Source organism: Aquarana catesbeiana, linkage group LG08 (assembly GCF_042186555.1).
Source record: "Aquarana catesbeiana isolate 2022-GZ linkage group LG08, ASM4218655v1, whole genome shotgun sequence".
Taxonomy (NCBI): domain Eukaryota; kingdom Metazoa; phylum Chordata; class Amphibia; order Anura; family Ranidae; genus Aquarana; species Aquarana catesbeiana.
In genome coordinates this window covers 275,131,340-275,159,279 of record NC_133331.1, presented here as the reverse complement: position 1 = coordinate 275,159,279, position 27,940 = coordinate 275,131,340, and the positions used below count along the sequence as shown (strand labels likewise).

Sequence of the window (27,940 nt, the reverse complement as noted above, 5' to 3'; positions counted from 1 at the left end):
TGAGCTTATATAATAAACTACAATATTTAGAACTCTTTGACACTGGTTTGATGTTGAATCTTAAAAGCAGCGGTCTTCTGTAAGATTAGCAAACGTGTGAGATCAGCAGGCTTGCCACTGCTTTTAAAATTCAACATCAAAACAGTGTCATGGAGTTCTAAATCCTGTATTTCACCATAAAAGCTCAGTTTACGGTGAAAATACTTCTGAAATACAAGACTTTAATGGGTGTACAAATATGTCCGCTTGGCGACTTCAGACTGTAGGCTTAGTGTGGACGCAGGGAGTACCAAGATGGCCATAAGGGAACGTCACTTCCGTTACAAAAAAAGATGGGTCGCCTAATCTGACGGAACACCAGTAATAGCTTCAGCTTAGTGGCTAGCGATTGTGTGCCCAGAGAAGATGAGGTAATAACGTCTTCTTATAGTTTTGATAGTAGAAATATTTTTTCTCTTATTATTACATAGCTCCCAACTGTCCCTGATTTGGAACAATGCCCCTCTGTCCCTCTTTCCTCCTCATTTGTCCCTCATTTTGGTCTGATCTATATAGTTGTATAAAAAATGCACTTTTTATCTTTCAAAAAGTATTTCCCAGAGCTAAACCTTTCAACCAATTTCTAAATTAAAGCACTTCTGGGTTTAATACATTTTTTTTGTATAATTCTCCTTTAAGGAGGGTGTGGTAGGGGGCGTGTCCTATGTCCACATACTTTTGCTAATAGGTGTCCTTTATTCCCATCTCAAAAAGTTGTGAGGTATGTTATTATTATGTATATAACTCCCGCAGGTTGTGCTATAAAAATACCCCCCCCCCCGACGTAAGTTCAGCCTTGAGTGCGTCTACGCAGCTTTCAGACCAGTAGGGGGAGCTCATTCCCAGCCAACGCCAGAAACGTTCACTATTGTACTTGTGGTTCGACGACCGCCCAGTTGAGATGTTTTGTCAGATTAGGTGACCCGTCAGAATTTGTAACGGAAGTGACGTTCCATCGCCGACATCTTGCTACACCCCGCACTCGTCCACAGTAAGGATGCAGTGAGAAGTCGCCAAGCGGACATCTTGTTACACCCACCGGAGTCTTGCATTTCACACTTATTATTAACAGTAAGCTCAGCTTATATAGTGAAATACAGTATTTAGAACTCCGCCGGACTGTTTTGATGGTGAATTTTAACCCGTTCAAAACAGGGCATTTTCACCCCCTTCCTTCCCAGACCAATTTTTAGTTTTCAGCGCTGTCGCACTTTAAACGACAATTGCACGGTCGTGCGATGTTGTACCCAAACAAAATTGACATCCTTTTTTCCCCACAAATAGAGCTTTCTTTTGGTGGTATTTGATCCCCTCTGCGTTTTTTTTTTTTTTTTTGCGCTATAAACAAAAGAAGAGCGTCAATTTTGGAAAAAACACAATATTTTTTTACCTTTTTCTATAATAAATATCCCAATTTAAAAAAAACAAACAAATTTTTTCCTCAGTTTCGGCCGATACGTATTCTTCTACATATTTTTGGTAAAAAAAATCGCAATAAGCGTATATTAATTGGTTTGCGCAAAAGTTATAGCGTCTACAATATACGGGATAGATTTATGGCATTTTAAAAAAAATGTATTGATTTTTTTTTTTTTTTAGTAGTAATAGCGGCGATCTGCAATTTTTTTTTACCTGACTGCGACATTATGGCGGACATATCGGACACTTTTGACACATTTTTGGGACCATTCACATTTATACAGCGATCAGTGCTATAAAATTGCATTGATTACTGTATAAATGTGGCAGGCAGGGAAGGGGTTGACCACTAGGGGGACACGAGGGGTTAAATATGTTTGCTAGGGGAGTGATTCTAACTGTAGGGGGTGGGGACGTACAAGGGGAGGAGACCGATCTTTGTTCCTCTGTACTGGGAACACAGATCGGTTTCCTCTCAACTGACAGGACGTGGATCTGTGTGTTTACACACACAGATCCACGGTCCTGTTAGCTTAACGGGCAATCGCGGGTGCCCGGCGGCACCGGGTCCCGAGCAATGCCGCCAGCGTGCGCGCACGCCCCCTAGACGGCCGGGAAGCCCAGGACATCATATAACGGCCACCCAGGATGGGAGATCCCATCTCAGGCCGTCATATTACTATGGGCGGGTAGTGAAGTGGTTAAAAGCTACGGCAAACCTGCTGATCTCACAGGTTTGGTCATCTGCCAGAACACCACTACTTTGAAAATCAACATCAAAACAGTTTGAGGTATTTGTAAATACAGAACTTCACAATATAAGCTCAGTTTACTGTTAAAAAATAAGTGGGAAATGCAAGACTCCAGTGGGTATAACAAGATGTCCGCTTACCACCTTCTCACTTTATCCTTACTGTGGAGAAGTGCGGGGTGTAGCAAGACGGCGGCAACAGAACGTCTCTTCCATTACAAATTCTGACAGGTCGCCTAATCTGACGAAACACCTACCTGGTTGCCAATGTGATACTGTTGCGTTGCGTATAGGAGGGTCATTTTCTTGTAGCTCAAGTGGGAGACATTAAAAATGCTTTGTTTATTTTCAACTACTGATGATTTGTTCCAGACTAGAGAGTGTGTGCCCAGTGATGAGGAGGTAATAATGTCTTTTTATTATGAGAAAAGAGGGTCCCAGCTAGGGTGCCCACGTGTCCCGGATTGGCCGGGATTGTCCCTTAATGCATATTTGTGTCCCTGGTCCCGGGCACCTTCATTCTGGGACAATACAGTGTCCCGGAATGAAAAAAAAACATACCGCCAGTCCGCCACCCTGATAAACATTGCCTCGCTCAGCCAAACTAATTGGTTGCTAGGGCCGCCCCGCCTCGCATCTAGCAACCAGTGACGTCGGCTGAGCGAGGCTTACCCAGTGCTGCCTTGCGCTGAGCAGCGCGCCTCCGTGTACACCACGCTCCTCGGTCCACCTCAGCTCCGCCCCCTAATTCTGGCTCCCTCAGTCCCTCTCTCTGCATGCAGAGAAAAGCAGGGGCCGCCCTGACCCCCTCGCCCCTGTCAATGCAGAACTCGTGCAGGAGCCCAGAAGAAGGAGGAGCCAGTGTGCAGGTAGCAAGTGCAACCCACAGCTTACAGAACAGGACAGCAGGAGAGAGGTATGTACAGTCCATTACTGTCCCCCTGCCCATCCCACTGTCCCCCTGTCCATCCCTCTGTCATCCTGTCCCCCTGTCCATCCCACTGTCCCCCTGTCCATCCCTCTGTCTTCCTGTCCATCCCACTGTCCCCCTGTCCATCCCACTGTCCCCCTGTCCATCCCTCTGTCCCCCTGTCCATCCCACAGTCCCCCTGTCCATCCCTCTGTCCCCCTGTCCATCCCTCTGTCCCCCTGTCCATCCCTCTGTCCCCCTGTCCATCCCACTGTCCCCCTGTCCATCCCACTTTCCCCCTGTCCATCCCACTGTCCCCCTGTCCATCCCACTGTCCCCCTGTCCATCCCACTTTCCCCCTGTCCATCCCACTGCCCCCTGTCCATCCCACTGTCCCCCTGTCCATTCCACTGTCCTACTGTCCATCCCACTGTCCCCCTGTCCATCCCACTGTCATCCTTTCCCCCTGTCCATCCCTCTGTCATCCTGTCCCCCTATCCATCCCTCTGTCCCTCTGTCCATCCCACAGTCCCCCTGTCCATTCCACTGTCCCTCTGTCCATCCCACAGTCCCCCTGTCCATTCCACTGTCCCTCTGTCCATCCCACAGTCCCCCTGTCCATTCCACTGTTCCCCTATCTATCCCACAGTCCCCCTGTCCATCTCACTGTCCCCCTGTCCATCCCACTGTCCCTCTGTCCATCCCACTGTCCCCCTGTCCATCCCACTGTCCCTCTTTCCATCCCACTGTCTCTCTGTCCATCCCACAGTCCCCCTGTCCATCCCACAGTCCCCCTGTCCATCCCACAGTCCCCCTGTCCATTCCACTATTCCCCTGTCCATTCCACTATTCCCCTGTCCATCCCACAGTCCCCCTGTCCATTCCACTGTTCCCCTGTCCATTCCACTGTCCATCCCACAGTCCCCCTGTCTATTCCACTGTCCCTCTGTCCATCCCACAGTCCCCCTGTCCATTCCACTATTCCCCTGTCCATGCCACTGTCCCCCTGTCCATCCCACAGTCCCCCTGTCCATTCCACTGTCCCCCTGTCCATCCCACAGTCCCCCTGTCCATCCCACTGTCATCCTGTCCCCCTGTCCATCCCTATGTCTCTCTGTCCATCCCACTGTCCCCCTGCTCATCTCACTGTCCCCCTGTCCATCCCACAGTCCCCCTGTCCATTCCACTGTCCCCCTGTCCATCCCACTGTCCCCCTGTCCATCCCACTGTCCCCCTGTCCATCCCACTGCCCCCCTGTCCATTCCACTGTCCCCCCATCCATCCCACTTTCATCCTGTCCCCCTGTCCATCCCACTGTCCCCCTGTCCATCCCACTGTCCCCCTGTCCATCCCACTGTCCCCCTGTCCATTCCACTTTCCCCCTGTCCATTCCACTGTTCCCCTATCCATCCCACTTTCATCCTGTCCCCCTGTCCATCCCACTGTCATCCTTTCCCCCTGTCCATCCCTCTGTCATCCTGTCCCCCTATCCATCCCTCTGTCCCCCTGTCCATCCCTCTGTCCCCCTGTCCATCCCACTGTCCCCCTGTCCATCCCACTGTCCCCCTGTCCATCCCACTGTCCCCCTGTCCATCCCACTGTCCCCCTGTCCATCCCACAGTCCCCCTGTCCATTCCACTGTTCCCCTATCCATCCCACTGTCATCCTGTCCCACTGTCCATCCCACAGTCCCCCTTTCCATCCCACAGTCCCCCTGTCCATTCCACTGTTCCCCTATCCATCCCACTGTCATCCTGTCCCACTGTCCATCCCATTATCCCCCTGTCCATCCCACTGTCCCCCTGTCCATCCCACTGTCCCCCTGTTCATTCCACAGTCCCCCTGTTCATTCCACAGTCCCCCTGTTCATTCCACTGTCCCCCTGTCCATTCCACTGTCCCCCTGTCCATTCCACTGTCCCCCTGTCCATCCCACTGCCCCTCTGTCCATCCCACTGGCACTGCTGATAAGCCAGGATCCACCACGGCAGCTTGTGCCCAGTGCCAGTCCCGGGGCCGACTACTCCCGCTGCCTGCAGCTCATTGCCAGGCCAGCAGCCAGCAGCCCAACTTCTCACCTCCTGAGCCTCCCCCCGCCCACGAGGCGCCAGCCAAACTTCCAGGTTTTTTTACACTACTCACTCACTAATACTATTCTATGAGAACATGCATGCTTGCAATGAGTCATGTGTCCCTGAATGGCAGTTTGGAAATGTGGTCACCCTAGTCCCAGCACTCTGTGTGGACTGGGGTTGTGACATTCAGCCCCATATACAACACACTGGGTGGTTTATATTTATTTTAGGGTTATACCTTATGGTATCAAGTAAGGCCAGATTTTTTTTATGGGCGTTTTATTGATTAGCTCTTTCTGTGCGCTCAGAATTTTTGCGCATGACCCTAGTCTTGTTTGATACTAATATGTCCCCACCTGTCTCTATTTAGGCCTCCTGAGGATGGGTATAGTAAAGGGGAACATCACCTTAACCACTTCCAGCCCAGGCCTATTCTGGCACCCCTTTCCTACATGTAAAAATCAAAATGTTTTGCTGGAAAATTACTAAGAGCCCCCAAACATTATATATATATATATATATATATATATATATATATATATATATATATATATATATATATATATATATATATACACACACAGTGGATATAAAAAGTCCACACACCCCGGTTAAAATGTCAGGTTTCTGTGATGTAAAAAAATGAAACAAAGATAAATAATTTCAGAACTTTTTCCACCTTTAATGTGACCTATAAACTGTACAACTCAGTTGAACAACAAACTGAAATCTTTTAAGGGGGGGGGGAGTGAGAATAAAAAAAATAAAAAAAATATGGTTGCATAAGTGTGCACACCCTCTTATAACTGGGGATGTAGCCGTGTTCAGAATGAAGCAATCACATTCAAACTCATGTTAAATAGGAGTCAGTACACACCTACCATCATTTAAAGTATCTCTGATTAACCCCAAATAAAGTCCTGCTGTTCTATTAGGTCTTTCCTGACATTTTCTTAGTCACATCCTACAGCAAAAGTTATGGTCCGCAGAGAGCTTCCAAATCATCAGAGGGATCTCATTGTTAAAAGGTATCAGTCAAGAGAAGGGTACAAAAAATGTCCAAGGCATTAGAAATACCATGGAGCACAGTGTAGACGGTCATCATCATGTGGGGAAACTATGGCACAAGAGTGGCATTACCAAGAACTGGGCGTCCCTCCAAAATTGATGAAAGGACGAGAAGAAAACTGATCAGGGAGGCTGCCAAGAGGCCTACAGCAACATTAAAGGTGCTGCAGGAATATCTGGCAAGTACTGTGTGGTACATGTGACAACAATCTCCCGTATTCTTCATGTCTGGGATATGGGGTAGAGTGGCAAGACGGAAGACTTTTCTTATGAAGAACATCCAAGCCCGGCTAAATTTTGCAAAACCACATCTGAAGTCTCCCAATAGCATGTGGGAAAATGTGTTCTGGTCTTATGAAACCAAGGTTGACATTTTTGCCCAGAATTCTAAAAGATTTGTTTGGTGCAAAAACAACACTTTACATCACCAAAAGAACGCCATACCCACCGTGAAGCATGGTGGTGGCCGCATCAAGCTTTGGGGCTGTTTTTCTTCAGCTAGAACAGCGGCCTTAGTCAAGGTAGAGGGAATTATGAACAGTTCCAAATACAAGTCAATATTGGCACAAAACCTTCAGGCTTCTGCTAGAAAGCTGAACATGAAGAGGAACTTCATCTTTTAGCATGACAATGACCCAAAGCATACATTCAAATCAACAAAGGAATGGCTTCACCAGAAGAAGATTCAAGTTTTGAAATGGCCCACCCAGAGCCCAGACCTGAATCCCATTGAACATCTGTGGGGTGATCTGAAGAGGGCTGTGCACAGGAGATGCCCTCACAATCTGACAGATTTAGAGTGTTTTTGCAAAGAAGAGCGGGCAAATATTGCCATGTCAGGATGTGCCATGCTGATAGACTCATATCCAAAAAGACTGAGTGCTGTAATAAAATCAAAAGATGCTTCAACAAAGTATTAGTGTAAGGTTGTGCACACTTATGCAACCATATTGTTTTTTATTTTTTATTTTTACTTCCCTTCACCTAAAATATTTCAGTTTGTTGTTCAATTGAGTTGTACAGTTTATAATGTCACATTAACTGCCGGTTCACACAGGGGTGACTTGTCAGGCGACCTAGCCGCCTGACAAGTCGCCTCCCGTTCTGTACTACGGAACTGTTCTAATAGGAGCGACGCAAGTTGCTCCGACTTAGAAAAAGGTTCCTGTAGTATTTTTGGGGCGACTTCAGGCGACTTGCATTGACTATACAGAAGTCATTTTGCAAGTCGCTGCTGAAGTCGTGTGCAGGTCGCCTCGGTGAGGCGACCTGCAAGTCGTGCCGCCCCTGTGTGAACCGGCTCTTAAGGTGGAAAAAAGCTCTGAAATGATTCATCTTTGTCTCATTTTTTCTACATCACAGAAACCTGACATTTTAACAGGGGTGTGTAGATTTTTTATATCCACTGTATACTATATATATATATATATATATATATATATATATATATACACACACATATTTTTATTTATTTTTAGCAGAGACCCTAGGGAAAAAATGGCAGCCGTTGCAATTTTTTATGTCACGTGGTATTTGCGCAGCAATTTTTTAAACGCGTTTAAAAAAAAAAAAACGTTTCATGAATTAAAAAAAAAAACAGTAAAGTTAGCCCAATTTATTTGTATAATGTGAAAGATAGGCTGGGTTCACATTTCATGCTTCATCGCATCCATTTCGCATTCACTGCATCCAATTCGCAATAGCAGGAGATTTTGACCAGCTCTCTTTAGAGCTGGTTCACATATCTCTGCTGCGGCTCTGGTGCAAATTTGTACTAGAGCCTTGTGCGTCTTTTGGTCCATTTCAGGTCTGAATTCAGCCAAAAACGCACAGGACCCCTGCTGGGAGCCCTATTGGTATTAGGTGTTATTTATAGGTATATAAGTATTCACAGCCTTTGCCATGATGCTCAAAATTGAGCTCAGGTGCATTCTGTTTCCACTGATCATCCTTACGATGTTTCTACAACTTGATTGGAGTCCACCTGTTGTGAATTCAGGTGATTGGACATAATTTGGAAAGGCACACACCTGTCTATATAAGGTTCCACAGTTAACAGTGCATGTCAGATCACAACCCAAGCCAGGAAGTCCATAGCATTGTCTGTAGACCTCCGAGACAGGATTGTATCAAGGCACAGTACTGGGGAAGGTTACATAAAAATGAGCACAGTGGCCTCCATCATCCGTAAATGAAGAATAAGAAGTTTGGAACCACAGAACTCTTCCTAGAGTGGGCTACCCAGCCAACCTGAGCGATCGGGGGAGAAGGGCCTTAGTCAGGGAGGTGACCAAGAACCCTATAGTCACTATGACAGATCTCCAGCATTTCTCTGTGGAGAGAGGAGAACCTTCCAGAAGAACAACCATCTCTACAGCACTCCACCAATCAGGTCTGTATGGTAGAGTGACCAAACTGAAGCCACTCCTCAGTAAAAGGCACATGACAGCCCGCCTGAAGTTTGCCAAAAGGCACCTGAAGGACTCTCAGACCATGAGATACAACATTCTCTGGTCTGATGAAACAAAGATGAAACTCTTTGTCCTGCATGGCAAGAGTCATGTCTGGAGGAAACCAGGCACCGTTCATCACCTGGTCAATACCATCCCTACAGTGAAGCACTGTGGTGGCAGCATCATGCTGTGGGGATGTTTTTCAGCAGCTGGGAGACTAGTCAGGATTGAGGGAAAGATAAATGCAGCAATGTACAGAGACATCCTTGATGAAAACCCGCTCTGCACCTCAGACTGGGGTGAAGGTTCATCTTCCAACAGGACAATGACCCTAAGCATAAAACCAAGATAGCAATAGGAGTGGCCATGGGACAACTCTGTGAATATCCTTGAGTGGCCCAGCCACAGCCCAGACTTGAACCCGACTGAACATCTCTGGGGAGATCTGAAAATGACTGTGCACCGACGCTCCCCATCCAATCTGATGGAGCTTGAGAGGTCCTGCTAAGAAGAATGGAAGAAACTGCCCAAAAATAGGTGTGTCATGCTTGTAGCATCATACTCAAAAAGATTTGAGGCTGTAATTGGTGCCAAAGGTGCTTCATTAAGTATTGAGCAAAGGCTGTGAATACTTATGTACATGGAATTTTTTTTGTTTTTTATTTTTAATAAATTTGTGAAAATTTTAAACAAACTTATTTTGCGTTGTCATTATGGGGTATTGTTTGTAGAATTTTGAGGAAAATAATAAATAAGGCTGTAACATAACAAAATGTGTAAAAAGTGAAGTGCTGGGAATACTTTCCAAATGCACTATACAGAGGAGGTCTTGTTCTAGAATTATTGCTCTTGTTCTAATGTTTGCGGCGATACCTCAGATAGGTAATCCCTTGTAATAGGAATAGGGCAATAAAGGTCCCCTTTATGGAGAGATGTGGGGTCTATAAGTCCCCACATCTCTCCTCTATGCTGGAAAGCCTGAGATAAAAAAAAAAAAAGTCAGTGTTTACATCTGCTGGCGCCAGAAGTGACACCATAATAGAGTTGCATGATTAATTGTTAAAAAATCATGATCTCGATTCAACCCCCCTCGCAATCTTAATCCAGCATTTTCTCTATTCTATGTAACAAGTGCAGAGACTGTCAAAAAGAAAAAAAAGCTGGCAAATGTTTATCAACATTGCTCAGCGCTGAGAGATAACTATAAACAATATATCATTTGGTTCTTTTAGATCAAAGGGATGACCTTCTGTCTGTAAATGAGGTCAGTTTAAAGGGGACCTTCAGTAATTTTTTTCAATCCTGGGATGGGTGATCTGTCTATCAAAGTTCCCCAGACAAGGGGGAGGTGCTGTATGTGATGGCGCGGCGGGGAACACACCGCTATTGAAATAAAAGCTGTGATGTTCCCGGCGCTCTAATCAACCTGGCGGCGGCTCTCCTCTCTCTTCCCCTGCACAGGCAAGGCTGCACTGGGGACACACCGGCAAGGCTGCACTGGGGACACACCGGCAAGGCTGCACTGGGGACACACAGGCTGTCTGCCCTGGGGACACACTGGCAAGGCTGCATCTGACGGGCACTGGTGAGGCTGCATTGATCTCTTATATCATGTCTGCAGTCTTTGACCATCTCCTGTGCCATGTCCCCAGTCTCTGACCATCTCCTGTACCATGTCCGCAGTCTCTGACCATCTCCTGTACCATGTCTGCAGTCTCTGACCATCTCCTGTACCATGTCCCCAGTCTCTGACCATCTCCTGTATCATGTCTGCAGTCTCTGACCATCTCCTGTACCATGTCCCCAGTCTCTGACCATCTCCTGTATCATGTCTGCAGTCTCTGACCATCTCCTGTACCATGTCCCCAGTCTCTGACCATCTCCTGTACCATGTCTGCAGTCTCTGACCATCTCCTGTACCATGTCCCCAGTCTCTGACCATCTCCTGTATCATGTCCGCAGTCTCTAACCATCTCCTGTACCATGTCTGCAGTCTCTGACCATCTCCGGTACCATGTCCCCAGTCTCTGACCATCTCCTGTACCATGTCTGCAGTCTCTGACCATCTCCTGTACCATGTCCCCAGTCTCTGACCATCTCCTGTGCCATGTTCCCAGTCTCTGACCATCTCCTGTACCATGTCCGCAGTCTCTGACATCTCCTGTACCATGTCTGCAGTCTCTGACCATCTCCTGTACCATGTCCCCAGTCTCTGACCATCTCCTGTATCATGTCTGCAGTCTCTGACCATCTCCTGTATCATGTCCCCAGTCTCTGACCATCTCCTGTACCATGTCTGCAGTCTCTGACCATTTCCTGTACCATGTCCCCAGTCTCTGACCATCTCCTGTATCATGTCCCCAGTCTCTGACCATCTCCTGTATCATGTCCGCAGTCTCTGACCATCTCCTGTACCATGTCTGCAGTCTCTGACCATCTCCTGTACCATGTCTCCAGTCTCTGACCATCTCCTGTACCATGTCCCCAGTCTCTGACCATCTCCTGTACCATGTCTGCAGTCTCTGACCATCTCCTGTACCATGTCCCCAGTCTCTGACCATCTCCTGTACCATGTCCCCAGTCTCTGATCATCTCATGTACCATGTCTGCAGTCTCTGACCATCTCCTGTATCATGTCTGCAGTCTCTGACCATCTTCTGTACCACGTCTGCAGTCTCTGACCATCTTCTGTACCACGTCTGCAGTCTCTGACCATCTCCTGTATCATGTCCCCAGTCTCTGACCATCTCCTGTACTATGTCTGCAGTCTCTGACCATCTCCTGTACCACGTCTGCAGTCTCTGACCATCTTCTGTACCACGTTTGCAGTCTCTGACCATCTCCTGTATCATGTCCCCAGTCTCTGACCATCTCCTGTACTATGTCTGCAGTCTCTGACCATCTCCTGTACCACGTCTGCAGTCTCTGACCATCTTCTGTACCACGTCTGCAGTCTCTGACCATCTCCTGTATCATGTCCCCAGTCTCTGACCATCTCCTGTACTATGTCCCCAGTCTCTGACCATCTCCTGTATCATGTCTGCAGTCTCTGACTATCTCCTGTACCATGTCCCCAGTCTCTGACCATCTTCTGTACCATGTCTGCAGTCTCTGACCATCTCCTGTACCATGTCCCCAGTCTCTGACCATCTCCTGTATCATGTCCGCAGTCTCTGACCATCTCCTGTACCATGTCTGCAGTCTCTGACCATCTCCTGTACCAGGTCTGCAGTCTCTGACCATCTCCTGTACCATGTCCCCAGTCTCTGACCATCTCCTGTACCATGTCTGCAGTCTCTGACCATCTCCTGTACCATGTCCCCAGTCTCTGACCATCTCCTGTACCATGTCTGCAGTCTCTGACCATCTCCTGTACCATGTCCCCAGTCTCTGACCATCTCCTGTACCATGTCTGCAGTCTCTGATCATCTCCTGTACCATGTCTGCAGTCTCTAACCATCTCCTGTATCATGTCTGCAGTCTCTGACCATCTTCTGTACCACGTCTGCAGTCTCTGACCATCTTCTGTACCACGTCTGCAGTCTCTGACCATCTCCTGTATCATGTCCCCAGTCTCTGACCATCTCCTGTACTATGTCTGCAGTCTCTTACCATCTCCTGTACCACGTCTGCAGTCTCTGACCATCTTCTGTACCACGTCTGCAGTCTCTGACCATCTCGTGTATCATGTCCCCAGTCTCTGACCATCTCCTGTACCATGTCTGCAGTCTCTGACCATCTCCTGTATCATGTCCCCAGTCTCTGACCATCTCCTGTACTATGTCTGCAGTCTCTGACCATCTCCTGTACCACGTCTGCAGTCTCTGACCATCTTCTGTACCACGTCTGCAGTCTCTGACCATCTCCTGTATCATGTCCCCAGTCTCTGACCATCTCCTGTACTATGTCTGCAGTCTCTGACCATCTCCTGTACCACGTCTGCAGTCTCTGACCATCTTCTGTACCACGTTTGCAGTCTCTGACCATCTCCTGTATCATGTCCCCAGTCTCTGACCATCTCCTGTACTATGTCTGCAGTCTCTGACCATCTCCTGTACCATGTCTGCAGTCTCTGACCATCTCCTGTACCATGTCTGCAGTCTCTGACCATCTCCTGCATCACGTCTGCAGTCTCTGACCATCTCCTGTGCCATGTCCCCAGTCTCTGACCATCTCCTGTACTATGTCTGCAGTCTCTGACCATCTTCTGTATCATGTCTGCAGTCTCTGACCATCTCCTGTACCATGTCTGCAGTCTCTGACCATCTCCTGTATCACGTATGCAGTCTCCGATCATCTCCTGTGCCATGTCCCCAGTCTCTGACCATCTCCTGTACTATGTCTGCAGTCTCTGACCATCTCCTGTATCATGTCTGCAGTCTTTGACCATCTTCTGTATCATGTCTGCAGTCTCTGACCATCTCCTGTATCATGTCTGCAGTCTCTGCCCATCTCCTGTATCATGTCTGCAGTCTCTGACCATCTCCTGTACCACGTCTGCAGTCTCTGACCATCTCCTGTACCACGTCTGCAGTCTCTGACCATCTCCTGTATACATTTTTTTTTTAAACAGTCATTTCGGTTTCGGTTTTCGGCCTAGTGTATTTTTCATTTTTGGTATCGGTTTTGGCACCAAAAAACCCATTCGGTGCACCCCTAATTAAATCTTCTGCCCTTGTTGCTTTAACTTTGGATAGAAAAACTGCCAGTATATACCTTATACTGCCCACTTCCTGTTTCTTGTCTGGTAAAAAGCCTAGGCTTATGACATCATGCACAGCTCTCTCTCTTTCTCACTCTCGTGAGAGTTTGCCAGGAAGGGAGTAGGGATGAGTCAAAAGAGGGCCAATGAGAGCTGCAGAGCTGGACGTGTGCTTCTCTGTGTCTGTGTAAATCCAGGAAGTGAACAGACAGCAGCTTCAGCTGTCCACATTTGAAAATGGCTGCAGCCAGACTCAGTGGAGGGAGATTTCTGCAGCATATTTGGCAAGTACAGAATCACAGAATCACAGTATATATAAAATAATATGCAAAATGCATAGCTGCCAACTGTCCCGGATTTCCCAGGACATTCCCAGGACTTGGACTCCATTCCCGAATTTGTGGTGTCCCGGGAAATGTCCCGAAAAATCCGGTTCCCGTTTTCGAAACCGCCGCCGCCGCCGCTAGAGGGCTCCCCGAGGGCTTTCACACTGGAGCGATGCACTGGCAGGACGGTTAAAAAAGTCCTGCTAGCAGCATCTTCAGAGCGGTGAAGGAGCCGAGTGTATACCGCTCCTTCACCGCTCCTGACCATTGAAATCAATGGGACGGCGCAGCTATACCGCCGGCAAAGCGCCTTTGGTTTTTAACCATTTCTCGACCGCTAGCGGCGGTAAAGCGGCGCTAGTGTAAGCGGCGCTTTACCGCCGACGCTTACGCCCGCCCCAGTGTGAAAGGGCCCTTAAACTTTTTATTTTGACACTGTCCTTTTAAAAAAAATGTTAACACTTTTATTGCTGTCACAAGAAATGTAAACATCCCTAGTGACAGGTACTTTATGGAGGGATCAGGGGGTCTATAAGACCCCAAACCCTTCCTCTGCACTTGAAAGTATTCAAAATGTCAAGATCTGCGTTTTTGAATACTTACTATTTTTTTAAAACTGGCGCCTTTAGGATGCCAGTAATCTGAAAGTGAAGTCATGACATTGTTTCCGGGTTACTAGATCCGAGACCTGAATAAAGCTTTGTTTGGGTCTTTGGCCAAACGGTAGATGTACTGGCTGGTCGCTCGAGCCTCCCGGTGGGACGGGAGACCCGGGCGGAGCGGTAGAAGGCAGCGGGAGGGTGTCCCCTCCTACTGCTTGTATGACAGCTGAGTGGCTGCTGAGCCATATCGGATGTTATTACAAGAAAGCCAACTGTCAGCTCTAAAAAACGGTACCGAGGCATCACCTTGGTACAACCCCTAGAAGCAATATCGGTAAATTTGTGACCGATACCGATGCTTCAAAAAAAGTGAATATCGGCCGCCAATAATCGACCGCACCAATAATCGGTCGACCCCTATTCTGAATGTTCCAGTGAGCACTGTTGGGGCCATAATCTGGAAATGGAAAGAATATAATTTCACCATAAACCGGCCACGACAGGTGCTCCTCACAAGATTTCTGACAGAGGAGTAAAAAGAATTATCAGAAGAGTTGTGCATAGAGCAGTGCACTTGACCGCAACCAACGTCCACTGCTCATTTCAAACAACAGGAAGTGAGGGGGGAAAAGAGAGGTTCAGGAACTCATGGAGGATGTTACGGGGGGGGGGGGAACAACATAGGAAGCAACAATTTAATAAAAATTAAAAAAAAAAAAATTCTAACAGCAAACATGGTATTTTTACCTGCTCTGTGTAATGGTATTGTACAGAGCGGCCACAATACTCTTCTTCTGGGGGCCTCCGCCAGTGCTCCTGGCTCCTTCTCTTTGGTGAGTGCCTCCAAGGAAACCTGCTTTCCATGGGGTACCTGTGTACGTTTGCTCCCAAGCTGCCCTTGTCTGTGTGTCGGGGCCCTCTATCTCGTCATAGCATTTAATTAACAGCAGCAGGAGCTGGCTCCTGCTGCTATCAATCTACCTAGTGAGGAGGGACTTGTGCACGTCATCAGACCAGGCTCAGGTAATGGGGATTGGGGGATCCTGCAGCACGGATGTTTTTTTTATCTTAATGCATAGAAAAACTGATCTAACAGAAATACAGTTACTTTACCTTTTTATTGATTTATTGCAGTGTGTGATTTATAAACCACTCTCAAATACAGAGGACTGAAAATATTCAGAAGGACGTCATGATGGAGAACCGGCCGCCCCTCACATCACCGGGTAAGAGGAGACTTTCATTTCTTGTATTGAGGATCCACCTAGATACACACATCTTCCGATATATGGAGATAGTATGTCAGGTTCCTATAAGGCAGTGGTTCTCAACCTGGGGGTCAAATGATCATTTGTCAGGGGTCACCAAATCCTGGGCTGTTCCTAAAGCCCGCGCCACTCTCCCAGTCTTTTTGCGCCTGCCCTGCAGGGCTGTTCCTGGAGCCCAGGGCCGCCCACTCAGCCTCTTTGCAGCCGTCCATTCAGTTCACGGCATGGCTGGGGGCAGAGACTAGAGGTCAGCTGACTGGTGAGGAATGTGAAGTGGCTGGAGGAGACCCTATCTCCTGATTTCGGCATAGGTGTCACTGCTACGAGGTACCACAAAGTCGGAGACACAGTGAGTAACACTACCTGGGATTATAGTTAAAAGTCCCCACTACAGTTCTCAGATCAGCAGATTACCTTGATCAAGAGCACCCAAGTTGGCTGATCAGAACTCCCCCCAGCATTGCCACTCATCCCACCCCCTCAATAAGGAGTAAGAGAAGGAATAAAAATAGAGAATACATGGAAGCGAGAGGAAAAGAGGAACAAAGATAAAAGGGAGAGAAAGAATAAGAGAAAAAAACATGAAAAATGGCTAGAGAGGGCTGGGGAAAAAAACAAGAAATTATTATAGAGAGAGAGAGAGAAAAGGGAAAGAAAGGAGAACAAAGAGAAAGAGTGGTACATCCTAAAATGTACCATAAGGGGTTTTAATACTGTACAAGTGGAAGGGACTCAGGGAGCGATAAATGTCCGTGGGTTAGGGGTGCCAATTACTATCTTGCCTTGGGTGGTGAAAACCCAGGCTATGAAAATAATTTTACTGTTAGGGGTCCCCACAACTTGGGAAATTTTTATCAAGGGGTCACGGCACTAGAGAGGTTGAGAACCATTGCTATAAGGAATGAGGATGTCAGTGTCTATTTCTCCATGGAGGAGTGGGTGTCTATAGAAGGACACAAGGATCTCTACAAGGACGTCATGATGGAGAACCATCCGCCCCTCACATCACCGGGTAAGAGAAGACTTTCATCTCTTGTAAAGGAGAGAAGAGAATTCAGGATCCACCTAGATACACACATCCTCTGATAGCAAGACATAGAAACAATGTATTCAGTCAGTGTGTGTGTTTCCTACAGATGGATCCAGTAACAGAAATCCCCCAGAGAGATGTCCCCGTCCTCTGTATTCCCGGGACTCCACACAGGAACATCAGGAGATCCCTCAGGAGGATCAGGTAATAATAGCTCTCTACCCCCTGAGAACTCAAAGATAGATAGAACCTAGATTCGCAGTCAAAACTAGTATACTATGTCTTCACCATATAAAATTCTGTATGGTGTCTTATACAGGGTGAAGGGCTGATTGTTGTTAAAGTTGAAGTGAAAGAAGAAGAAGAGTCCTATGTGATGGGTGATGATCCATGTAAAGAGGAGGAAATCCCTCCAGAGATCAGCACAGGTGAGTGATAAACAGTAAATCCAGAGAAGAGTCCCAGATTCTCCTTGTTCAGTCACTACAACAATCTCTTCTTCTCCCCCCTCCTCTGTCAGTAGACAGTAATGGGTAGATAGGGGAATTAACAAAGCTTCCTATGGCATTGTAACGTTAACCGCTTGCCGTCCGGGCCAATTCTGACATTTCTCACACACTGTACATGTAAAAAATCTTGTTTTTTTTGTATGTTATAAAATGACTTAGAACCCCCAAACATTATATATTTATATAAAGGTCGTAGAGAATAACATGGTGGTTGGTGCAATTTTTTATGTGTCACAATATTTGTGCAGTCGTTTTATCAAAAGCAAATTTTCTGGAAAAAATACGCTTTAACTACTTCAATACAGGACACTTTCACCCTCTTCCTGCCCAGACCAATTTTCAGCTTTCAGCGCTGTCACACTTTGAATGACAATTACTCAGTCATACAACACGGTACCCATAATTTTTCCACACAAATAGAGCTTTCTTTTGGTGGTATTTATACACCACTGTTTTTTTATTTTTTTTTATTAATTGCTAAATAAACAAAAAATAAAATAAAATAAAATTTTGCAAATAAAATTTTTTTTTTCTTCAAAGATTTAGGCCAACATATATTTTGCTACATTTCTTTGGCAAAATATAACACAAATCATTATATATTATTTAGTCAGTGTGACAGTTATAGAATCCACAAACTATTGGATATACCTGAAAATTGATCAATCCTGATGGCCAATCTCATTTCTTGAGGCCCTAAAATGCCAGAACAGTACAAGTATCCCCCAAATTACCTCTTTTTGGAAAGTAGACAGTCCAAGGGGCATAGCACGTTTTTTGAAGGTGTAATTTTTTGTCACAAATTTTTGGAAAATAAAGAAATTTAAAAAATCTTTTTTTCACAACTTTTTTTTTTACATACTGTCACCAGCGCAGTACAGCATCATATAACTGGTGTGGGGTGAACAGGGACACTGACTGGTGACCGTATGTTTTTTGTTTCTTTTTTTAATATACTGTGACAAGCACATTACAGTGTTACCATAGTTATACTGTACTACTCTGGGGTGGTGATCAGGATTTATTTTTTTCTTTTACACACTATGATCCCTAATAACAGTGATAATCACCGTTTTATAAGCACCCATTTGTTGTGAATAAATCCATTCATTGATTGTGTATTGTTGAGTGTAATTGGCCACAGCTAATCACATGGTACAGATGGGCTGTGATTGTCCCTGTTTGGTCACAGTGATCACATGGTACAATCACAGTGAGCAACATAATGGTACACACTGATAGGCTATTAATAGAAGCCATTCATTGTGTACAATTGCCATGTGAATTGCTGCGATTGGTCACAGCGATCACATGGTACCGGCAGCGGCCGGTACACTGATCTGTCATTCACTGTGTCTGGTGATCGCACCGCAGCATAGCCTGATCCTGGAAGGACATCATATGGCGTCCACCCAGAACGGCAGAGCTCATGCCCGGCTGTCATATTACAATAGGCTGGGTTGGAAGCAGTTATTGAATTTTAGTGCGCATAAACACAAATATAATATCCATTTTTTTTTTTTTGGTAAAATACAAAAGATGATGTTACACTGAATAAATAGATGAATGCAATTTTGTGTTGTTTGTTTTGCGCACTGTGTATCATGAACTGCATTTTTTTTTTTTTTACATACAGTGCGAAAAATAATTATTTGATCCCCTGCAGAGTTTCTAAGTTTTCCCACTTACAAAGTAATGAAGGGTCAATCATTTTTATCATAGGTGTGTTTTATATAATAGAGACAGAATACCAACCAAAAATCCAGAAAAAACACATGACACAAATGTTATAAATTGAGTTGCAGTTCAGTGAGTAAAATTAGAATTTGATCCTCAAGCAAAACATGACTTAGTACTTGGTGGAGAAATCTTTGTTGGCAAGCACAAAAGTAAGGCGTTTCTTGTAGTTGGTTACCAGGTTTGCACACATCTCAGGAGGGATTTTGGTCCACTCTTCTTTACAGATCTTCTCTAAATCCTTAGGGTTTCTTGGCAACTCAAAGTTTCAGCTCCCTCCATAGATTTTCTATAGGATTAAGGTCTGGTGACTGACTAGACCACTCCATAACCTTAATGTGCTTCTTCTTGAGCCACTCCTTTAATGCCTTGGAGGTATGTTTTGGGTCATTGTCATCCTGGAGAACCCATCCACAACCCATCTTCAGTGTTCTGGCTGAAGGGAAGAAGGTTCTCATCCAAGATTTTACAATACATGGCCCCTCAATGCCAGAAAGTTGGCCTGTACCTTTAGCAGAGAAACAGCCCCAGAGCATAATGTTTCCACCTCCACCATTCAATGTGCTTGACTGTAGGGATGGTTTTCTTAGGGTCATAGTCAGCATTTTTCTTCCTCCAAACTCGGCGAGTCGAGTTAATGCCAAAGAGTTTAATTTTGGTCTCATCTGACCACAGCACTTTTTCTCAATCCTTCTCTGAATCATTTAGAGCACATCCTGTAGCCAGTCTGTGGGAGCCAGAACTATTGTTGGTTGGTAGGGGATCAAATACTTATTTTACTTAATGCATATGCTTATGTTCAACTTTTTGCTCAGTGCTGCTGATCTCCAGACTTTTTCCAGCCAATTCCTGCCTACTGGCATAAGCTCCACATCATTGGTCAGGGTGGGCTTCCTGACAATGGAAGGATATTTGTAGTCTTAACCAGGGGTGCATATAGCAGGATGACAACGCAGATCTCTGTGAATGAATGACACAGCTGTGCTGGTGCAGCCATGCACAGCCGCACCAATTTTGAATGTGACATCGGCTGCTGGGGAGAAAAACCTATGCTCACTTTTACAAGGGAAGAATCGGGGTTTAGGGAGTAACATGTAACCTCTAAGGTACATGTTACACCCTAAATACAGTAGTAACATGGGACAAGTTCCAAACTTGAACTTAGTCTTGAGGCTGGGTTCACATATATGCGGCTGCGGTATGCAGTCCGGAGTCCAGTGCGTTTCTGTTCACCGGTTCAGGTTCAATTTAGGCACACATTTTTCCCTGAATTTGCACCTGAACCAGACCCAAAAATGCACAGAACCCTTTTCAAAACTGCAGTGCAGCCGCCCCGCACATGTGTGAACCCGCTCCATTGAAAGCTGGTCACATTCACATGTTATGCAAATTGGATGTGGTTTAAAATTCATCAAATTTTCCAGCAAGGAAATAAGGTGATCTCTATCTGATTTGCTAGAGCTTCTAATGCACACTGCTCACAGTGTGCAGTAAAAGAGCATGGTAAGCAATTTCAGTATAGTAGAGGACACTGCACAAGGCTAAATGGAAGGTTGGATTTCAGCTATAGTTTAGCAATAATAATATACCGTGGTACAATACAAAAGAGAAAAAAAAGTTTAGGCTTTGAATCAACTTTTTTGGGCAATTACTAGATTGAATCCTGTAAAGCCAAATTCCAAAAATTCAGCCACTTTGTAAAAAGCGAGGGCACACTATGAGTTTAGTCCAAGTTGGTGCATGACATCTCCTGGACTTATCTATATTATTTATATCTGACAGATTTATGGCTCTGTCAGAGCATACGCTAACACTTGGGGCTGTGAGGAGAGAGAGAGACACAGAGCAGCCATGCCCTCCCTTCCCCTCTGCTGCCCATTCAGAGAAGCCTTTGTATTTTGTGAATAGGTTCACATAATACAAAGGCTTCTGTGATTGGGCAGGATGAGGGGAGGGGCAGGCATAGCTTCTAATGTTGAAGATGCTTAGACCTGAAGCATCAGCACCAGGCTTCTGAAAATACAGCGATAGCCATCTTCTGGGTGTGTAATAAAACGGTCAGATGTAAATAATAGAGATAAGCCCAGGAGATGTCATGCAGCTCTTTGGACTTAACTCCTAGTGTACAAAGGAGCTGATTTCCTGGAATTCAGCTTTCACAATTTTTAAACCTCTTCAATTTTTTTTCCTCCAGATGGACAATGTGGCACGCATAATCTAGGGAAGTGTTCCAATGTTTTTCCCAATAATGAAACTGAAGATGATGAGATCACGTCCAATTCTTCTGATGATAAACCCATTACCGCCAACCTTCATCCAGTAGTTCAGAGTTCATACTTACTGTCACATTTGGGGTCTCACTCCGATCACTTACCTGTCGCACCTCCTACAGAACATAGAGGAGGTGAGATGCTTCCATGTTCTGATTCTGGTGAACATTTGGCTGAGAAATCTGAACTCACCTCGTACCAGGAAGCTCTTTTGACCCAGAAGATGTATTCATGTTCTGAACAGGGGGAATGTCTTAACACAGAAAATCTTCTTGAGCATCCAAAGACTCAGTCAGCAGACAAACCACCGTACTTTTGTGCGGAATGTGAAAAGTGTTTCACTAGCAAAACCTGCCTTGCTTACCACGAGCGGACTCACAATGGAGAGAAGCCATTTTCCTGTTCCGAATGCGGCAGATGTTTTACTCAAAAAGGACATCTTATTTCTCACCAGCAAACCCACACGGGGGAAAAGCCGTATTCGTGTTCGGAATGTGGCAGATGTTTTACTCAAAGGTCAAATCTTTTAAAGCACCAAAGGACTCACACGGGAGTGAAGCCGTATTCATGTCCCAAATGCCTGAAATGTTTTAACAAGAGAGGAAATCTTACAGCGCACCAGAGAACTCACTTGGGGGACAAACCATATTCGTGTTCGGAATGTCGAAAATGTTTTACCAAAAAATCGTATCTAATATATCATCACTACAAAACTCACACAGGTGATACGCCGTTTTCATGTTATGAATGCGGCAAAGGGTTCACCCAAAAAGACGAACTGATTTCACACCAGGAAACTCATACAACAGAGAAGCTGTATTCCTGTATGGAATGCGGTAAAGGTTTTACCCGTAAATCGACTCTGGGTTTGCACAAGAGGGTCCACACAGGGGAGAAGCCCTATTCGTGTTCCGAATGTGGGAAAGCATTTGCAAAGAAAGCCTCCCTCATGTCCCATCTCAGTTCCCATCAGAAACAAGAAGTTCCTGTCTCTGTTAAGTAAAATTTTCTGCCTATGCAATGTCCCCTTAAAGTGGAACTACACTGTATCTAAACACCACAAACTAAAAATGCTAATTAGTTAATTTTATTATTCAGAGCAAACTCCCCCTTCCATCCATGGCTCTATGCTTTATTTTGCTGAGAAATCACATTAAACCCCCCCCAGCATTTCTGGCCATGGCCATCTTGAGTAAGGGCAGAAATGGGCCATAGGAGTCTATGGGTAATGTCTCTGCGCCAGGCTTTACCAGCTGTTGTCAAGCGCTCTATCTCCTCTTCCCTACAGCTGCCCCTGGCTGACACAGGGAAAAGCATGTGACTGGACTGAAGCAGGCTTTTAATACGTATGTTTATACATCTTTTTTACACAGGTTAGTCAGCAGAGATTCACACATCTTTCCAAAAAACGTAATTAAAGAAATTAAAAAAAAGCATTTTTACTTGCACATGATTGGATTGATGGAAATGAACAAAAGATCATCACATTCACTACGTTCTGGGGTAGATTTCCTTGTAAAGTTAAATTTCCTTTGCAAGGTGTATAACCTATTTTGCTTAGCAGCCAATGCTCTCTGACACACCCAGGATATAGGCCGTTCTACATTGTACGTGATAACGTCAGGATTCCTGCGGCCAACAAAGCAAAATGGCATCCGAGGATAAGTCGTGCAACTGGAAAGAAGCCTGCAGGGAGCAAGAAATTAGGTAAGTACATCTGCTCATTCCTTTCAAACTAAATTAACATTTAACCCTCTCAGTGCATGTAGCACTTGGTCCGATTGGAAGCTGTTCTGCCAGTGCCAAGCAATGTGGTTGGACAATTATAACACCCTCTACTTAGGTAGGTGCTAGAGGTAAGATTTTTGTAGTACAGGTAAATTTAGGCAGTCCTAGCTGGAAGCTAGGCCTGTTTGTTTTTATCTGTGTGGGCTGGGAGTGGCTCAGAGCTGTGACTCACAGACAGCATCACTCCACTGTCACCTCCCTTTTCCTTCTAGAGGATTCTAAAAGAGAGGCGGGGAAGAGAGGTGTGGAGCTGTCTGGGGTGTCTCAAGGAGCCCTGACCAATCCCCAACTAGGATTGGCAGGGGGCAGGCCTCCTTGAAATACCTGGAGTCAGCCCAGCTGGGGATGAGATGTCGGGTGGAAGAACTGAGGATGGAGTACTAGGCCTTTGAGGGAACTCCCCAGTCTGGGGGGGTGGCCTGGGATTCGGGTGCTGGACGGATCCCTTCAAGTACTCATGAGGGATCCGAACAGGAGGCACAGAGAGGACAGGGGGAGCTAGTACTGCTGGGCAAGTCTTCAGGAGGGAACCAGCGGTTTGCAGCCAGGAGGGCTAGTGAGTGACATGTGCTTACGAAAGAACTGGAGAGGCATGCCAGAGAGGACTGAGAGGAAACAGTCAGAACTGGGTGTGGAGCCAGTGAGGATTGCAATGTCACGGGCAGTAAAGTCGGGCAGCTGCAGTCAGGAGGGTTGGCAGGGCCTGAAGAACACTTACTGGGAGCAGTAGTCCACCTTAGGACAGCTGGCACTAAAGACTTCCCATTATTCTATTTTTGCTAAACTAAAAGGGACCCGCGGTGCCAGCCTACAAACGGCAATTGCTGAGCCCTGACTGAGTCAGAGTTGGGCCTAACCATGTGTTAGCTGTGCCTGGAGTTAAGCGGTGTGCAAGAGAGAGAGTGAGAGTAACAGTCTGCAAGCAAGAGATGTGCTGGAGGAGACTGGAGTAGCTAAGTGTGTATAGTTGTCCCAACTGACTGATATACAATCAACCAATTGCTGTTCTATTGGGCATCCCATATATTCCTATCCTTATCCAAGTTCAAATCCCTCAATATAAATACAAAACAATCACATGGACTGTTCATTGTCTCCAAAGGGAATGGGAAGTGAATGCCGGGCTGGGCAGAGTGACAGGTGGGCCAAAACGTTCAGCGGCCCCTACAGGGGTACCACTAAACAATGTTTTGCCCCCCTCATCCAAACACGCTACTAGAAAAGAGACAGATTTGTAAGTGACGGAGCTGGACTCTGGCAGAAGGGGTCGATCTGGAGAGCAGTGCTGCAACTCACAAATGATCACAAAGCGTGCGATGCTGTGTGCCGATCTGCATCTGCTTCTAAACATATACAGCCTAGACTTATATATCACACTCCTGTAGTTCTGAATGATCATTGGCTTTTATTAATGAACACTGAATGCTCTAGGTCTGTGTCATACACGGCACTGGTCCTGACAGCACCTCTTGTTTAGAAATGCTCAGAGCAGTGGGGCTGTGTGATCCATTGACCGAGGCTGTGTATATGTACAAGCAGTGGCAGATAGACACACAGAGTGATCTTCTACTATTGTGAATGAACAATCAGTCCTGCCAGGGCAGTGTGTACAGGACAGGAGGATTGCAGAGGGTATGACAATGGAAAGTAGGCACAGGAGGGGCATAGAGTATGACAGCAGGCAGCATGTGGAGAAAGAGAGTGTGGAGGGTATGTCAGTAGGCATTTTGTGCAGGAGAGGAGTGTGGAGGTTCTAACAATGGGCAGTATAGGAGTGCAGAGGGTATGAGAGTAGGCAGTAAGTGCTAGAGAAGAGCGTGGAGGGTATGACAGCAAACAGTAAGTACAGGGGAGATATGCAGAGGGCATAAGGGCTAGCATTATGTGCATGAAAGCAGTGAGGAGGGTATGGCAACCAGGGCTGCTGATAGGGCAGTACAACCGGCCCTGCTGTACCGGGCCCCATGAGCTCAACTAGGGGCCCGGGAAGCTTTAACCACTTCAGCCCCAGAAGATTTGGCTGCTTAATGACCAGGCCATTTTTTTGCAATGCGATTTTTGCACTGCGACGCTTTTAAGCGGAGTTCCACCCTAAAGTGGAACTTCCGCTCATCGGATCCCCCCCCCCCTCCGGTGCCTCAATTGGCACCTTTCAGGGGGGAGAGGGGTGCAGATACCTGTATTATCCGGGAATAGCTAGCCGCAGCTAGCTGCAAATGCCCGCCTCCCCCCCGTTGTGTTGTGGGAAACACACAGTTCTCACAACACAACGGGGACCAGTGTAGACGCGCAGCGCGACTCACGCATGCGCAGTAGGGAACCGGGCAGTGAAGCCACAGCGCTTCACTTCCTGATTCCCTGACCGAGGATGGCGGTGGGGGCAGCCGAGAGACGAGCAATCGATTGGCTTTGGCTGCCGACATCGCTGGACCCTGGGACAGGTAAGTGTCCATTTATAAAAAGTCAGCAGCTGCAGTATTTGATCACCTCTGCGGTTTTTATTTTTTGCGCTTTAAAAGAAGAGTGATAATTTTGAAAAAAAAAAAAAAACACAATATCTTTTACTTTTTGCTATAATAAATATCCCAAATGTTTTCCTCAGTTTAGACCGATATGTATTCTACATATTTTTGGTAAAAAAATTGCAATAAGCGTACATTTATTGGTTTGCACAAAAGTTATAGGGTCTACAAAATAGGGAATATACTTATGGCATTATTATTATTATTATTATTTTTTTTTACTAGTAATGACGGCGATCAGAGATTTTTATCAGGACTGCAATATTGCGGTGGACAAATCTAACACTTTTGACACATTTTTGGGACCAGTGACATTTATACAGCGATCAGTGCTAGAAAAATTCACTGATTACTGTAAAAATGACACTGGCAGGGAAGGGGTTAACACTAGGGGGTGATCAAGAGGTTAACTGTGTGTCCTACGTGTGTTCTAACTGTAGGGGGGGGGTGGGACTGACTAGGGGAAGAGAGAGATCGGTGTTCATACTTAGTATGAACACATGATCTGTCTCCTCTCCCCTGTTTAAACACACACATCCCCGTTCTGTCATGAGCCCGCCGGGCACTCGCATTGGCTCCGGCGACACGCTTCAGAGAGAGACGCCTTAAAGAGCCGGCGCACAGCTACGATGGCTCTCGCAGGGGAGCCAACCTGCCACAGTATAACTGCGGCGGCTGGTCCGGAAGCGTTAAAGTTAGTTACTGCCTAATTAGATAGAAGGACTTCAAATTCCACCCCACTCCAAGTTGCTTACCAGAGTGTATAAATGTCTGGGCCCCATCAGGTCACCCTCTGGTGACCTGATGGGGCCCAGGAGATGAAAGCAGAGGAGGAACTTTATTTCCATTGTCAGAGCGTAGGCACAATACCCATGCAGCGCGCTGTACAAGTTAAAAGAGAAGCATGTTTTTTTTTTGTTTTTTCTTTACAGAATCATAATTACCTAGTGTTGTAATATGTTGGTAGATTTATGTGGGATTTTATATTATTATCATATATATGTACACACACAGTACAAGATTGACCAGGCCAGATTTCAGTTGATGATGGTTGAGTTGTTCGAGCCAACTCAACATTGACAAGGGGACTTGTTGATCAAAGGGGAAGTGGCCAAACAAGATTTACTCCACATATCAAAGCGGACAGATAGTGACTCTGGGCTATGTTAATGTTAATATGCAAGAATGCAAATTAGGGCAGTTTGTCTGCAGCTGTTTACAGCTAGGGCTCATTGTCTGTCACTCTGAAAGACAGAAGCAGATCAAAGGCCTAATGGAAAAGGCCAATCAAATTGCTCAGCCATTCAGTGTGTAGAGAATATAACATGGCGTTCAGTCTATTCACTCTGTGTGATTATGAAGGCACAGGTCTAGGAAACATGGGACTCTGAAGGCTAGTATATATACTAGTGTTGTCATATTTACTCTGTTGGATTTTATCATCTGTTGCAAGACTTTGTTCTGTGTTGGAAGTCAATAAAGTGCATCTCTCTGGAAGACTTGGGTTGCTGCGGAAGATTGCTTAATTATTATCTACCCACTATAATATATCACTACACCTAGGTGGATGCAACATCGGTCCGATGCTGCATTTGTCAACCGGTGCCACTGCACTGAAAATCGAGCGATCGAACATCGCCGATGGCTCGGTTCTCACAGCTCCCAGAGCAGAGAGCTGCTGACTGTCAATCAGCTGTGGAGGGGCAGGGAAAGGCTTGCTGAGAAGCTGAGACGGGCATTAGTCCAAGCACCTGGCAGATCCAGACTTTATTGTCGGGGTGACGCGGTGCTTGGACTGATTCCTGTAACGTCAACAGAGAGTGGACTTCAGCTCGCTCGCTGCTGAAAACGGGTCACAGGAGTGCAAAATGGATTGCACTCCTGTGACCCATAGGAGAAGCCCAGCCAAACAAGTTCAGGCTGGACTTCTCCTTTAACCACTTCCCTACCCGCCTATAGTCAAATGACGTCCACAGATGGGATCTCCTATCCTGGGTGGACGTCATATGACAGCCTCGGGGTTCCCAGCGTCTAGGGGGCGCGCGCGCGCCCGCCGCGTTGCTCGGGACCCAGTGTGCGATGTCCACACACAGATCCACGTCCTGTCAGCTCAGAGGAGAGCGATCTGTGTTCCCAGAACAGCGGAACACTGATCAGTCTCCTCCCCTTGTACGTCCCCGCCCCCTACAGTTAGAAGCATTCCCTAGGAAACACATTTAACCCCTCCCCGCCCCCTACTGGTTAACCCCTTCACTGCCTGTCACATTTAACACATCGGCTCAAGCCACCTTCTCCACCGCTCCTTCTGTGACTGACCGAAGCCTCAGCAACGCATTGTCCAGGAGGACCAGGAAAATTGTAACCTCCCAGGCTCTGGAAACGCGTTGCACAAATCTTTCTGCAAGGCCTCCCGAAGATGTTTCATCCTCTGCTCCCTCTGCGACGGCAAAATAAGGTCCGCAACCTTAGGCT

The 27,940-nt window shown here is 46.3% G+C and overlaps 1 protein-coding gene across 1 annotated transcript; it reads left to right on the top strand.

Moving 5' to 3' along the window:
* Positions 1–322: 322 nt before the first annotated feature.
* Positions 323–24,975, top strand: LOC141106529 (uncharacterized). Its single transcript, XM_073597372.1, has 5 exons — positions 323–410; positions 15,479–15,570; positions 16,749–16,846; positions 16,962–17,070; positions 21,083–24,975. The coding sequence occupies exons 2-5, from the start codon at positions 15,537–15,539 to the stop codon at positions 22,159–22,161; spliced, it is 1,320 nt and encodes a 439-aa protein (XP_073453473.1). The 5' UTR covers positions 323–410; positions 15,479–15,536; the 3' UTR covers positions 22,162–24,975.
* Positions 24,976–27,940: the final 2,965 nt, after the last annotated feature.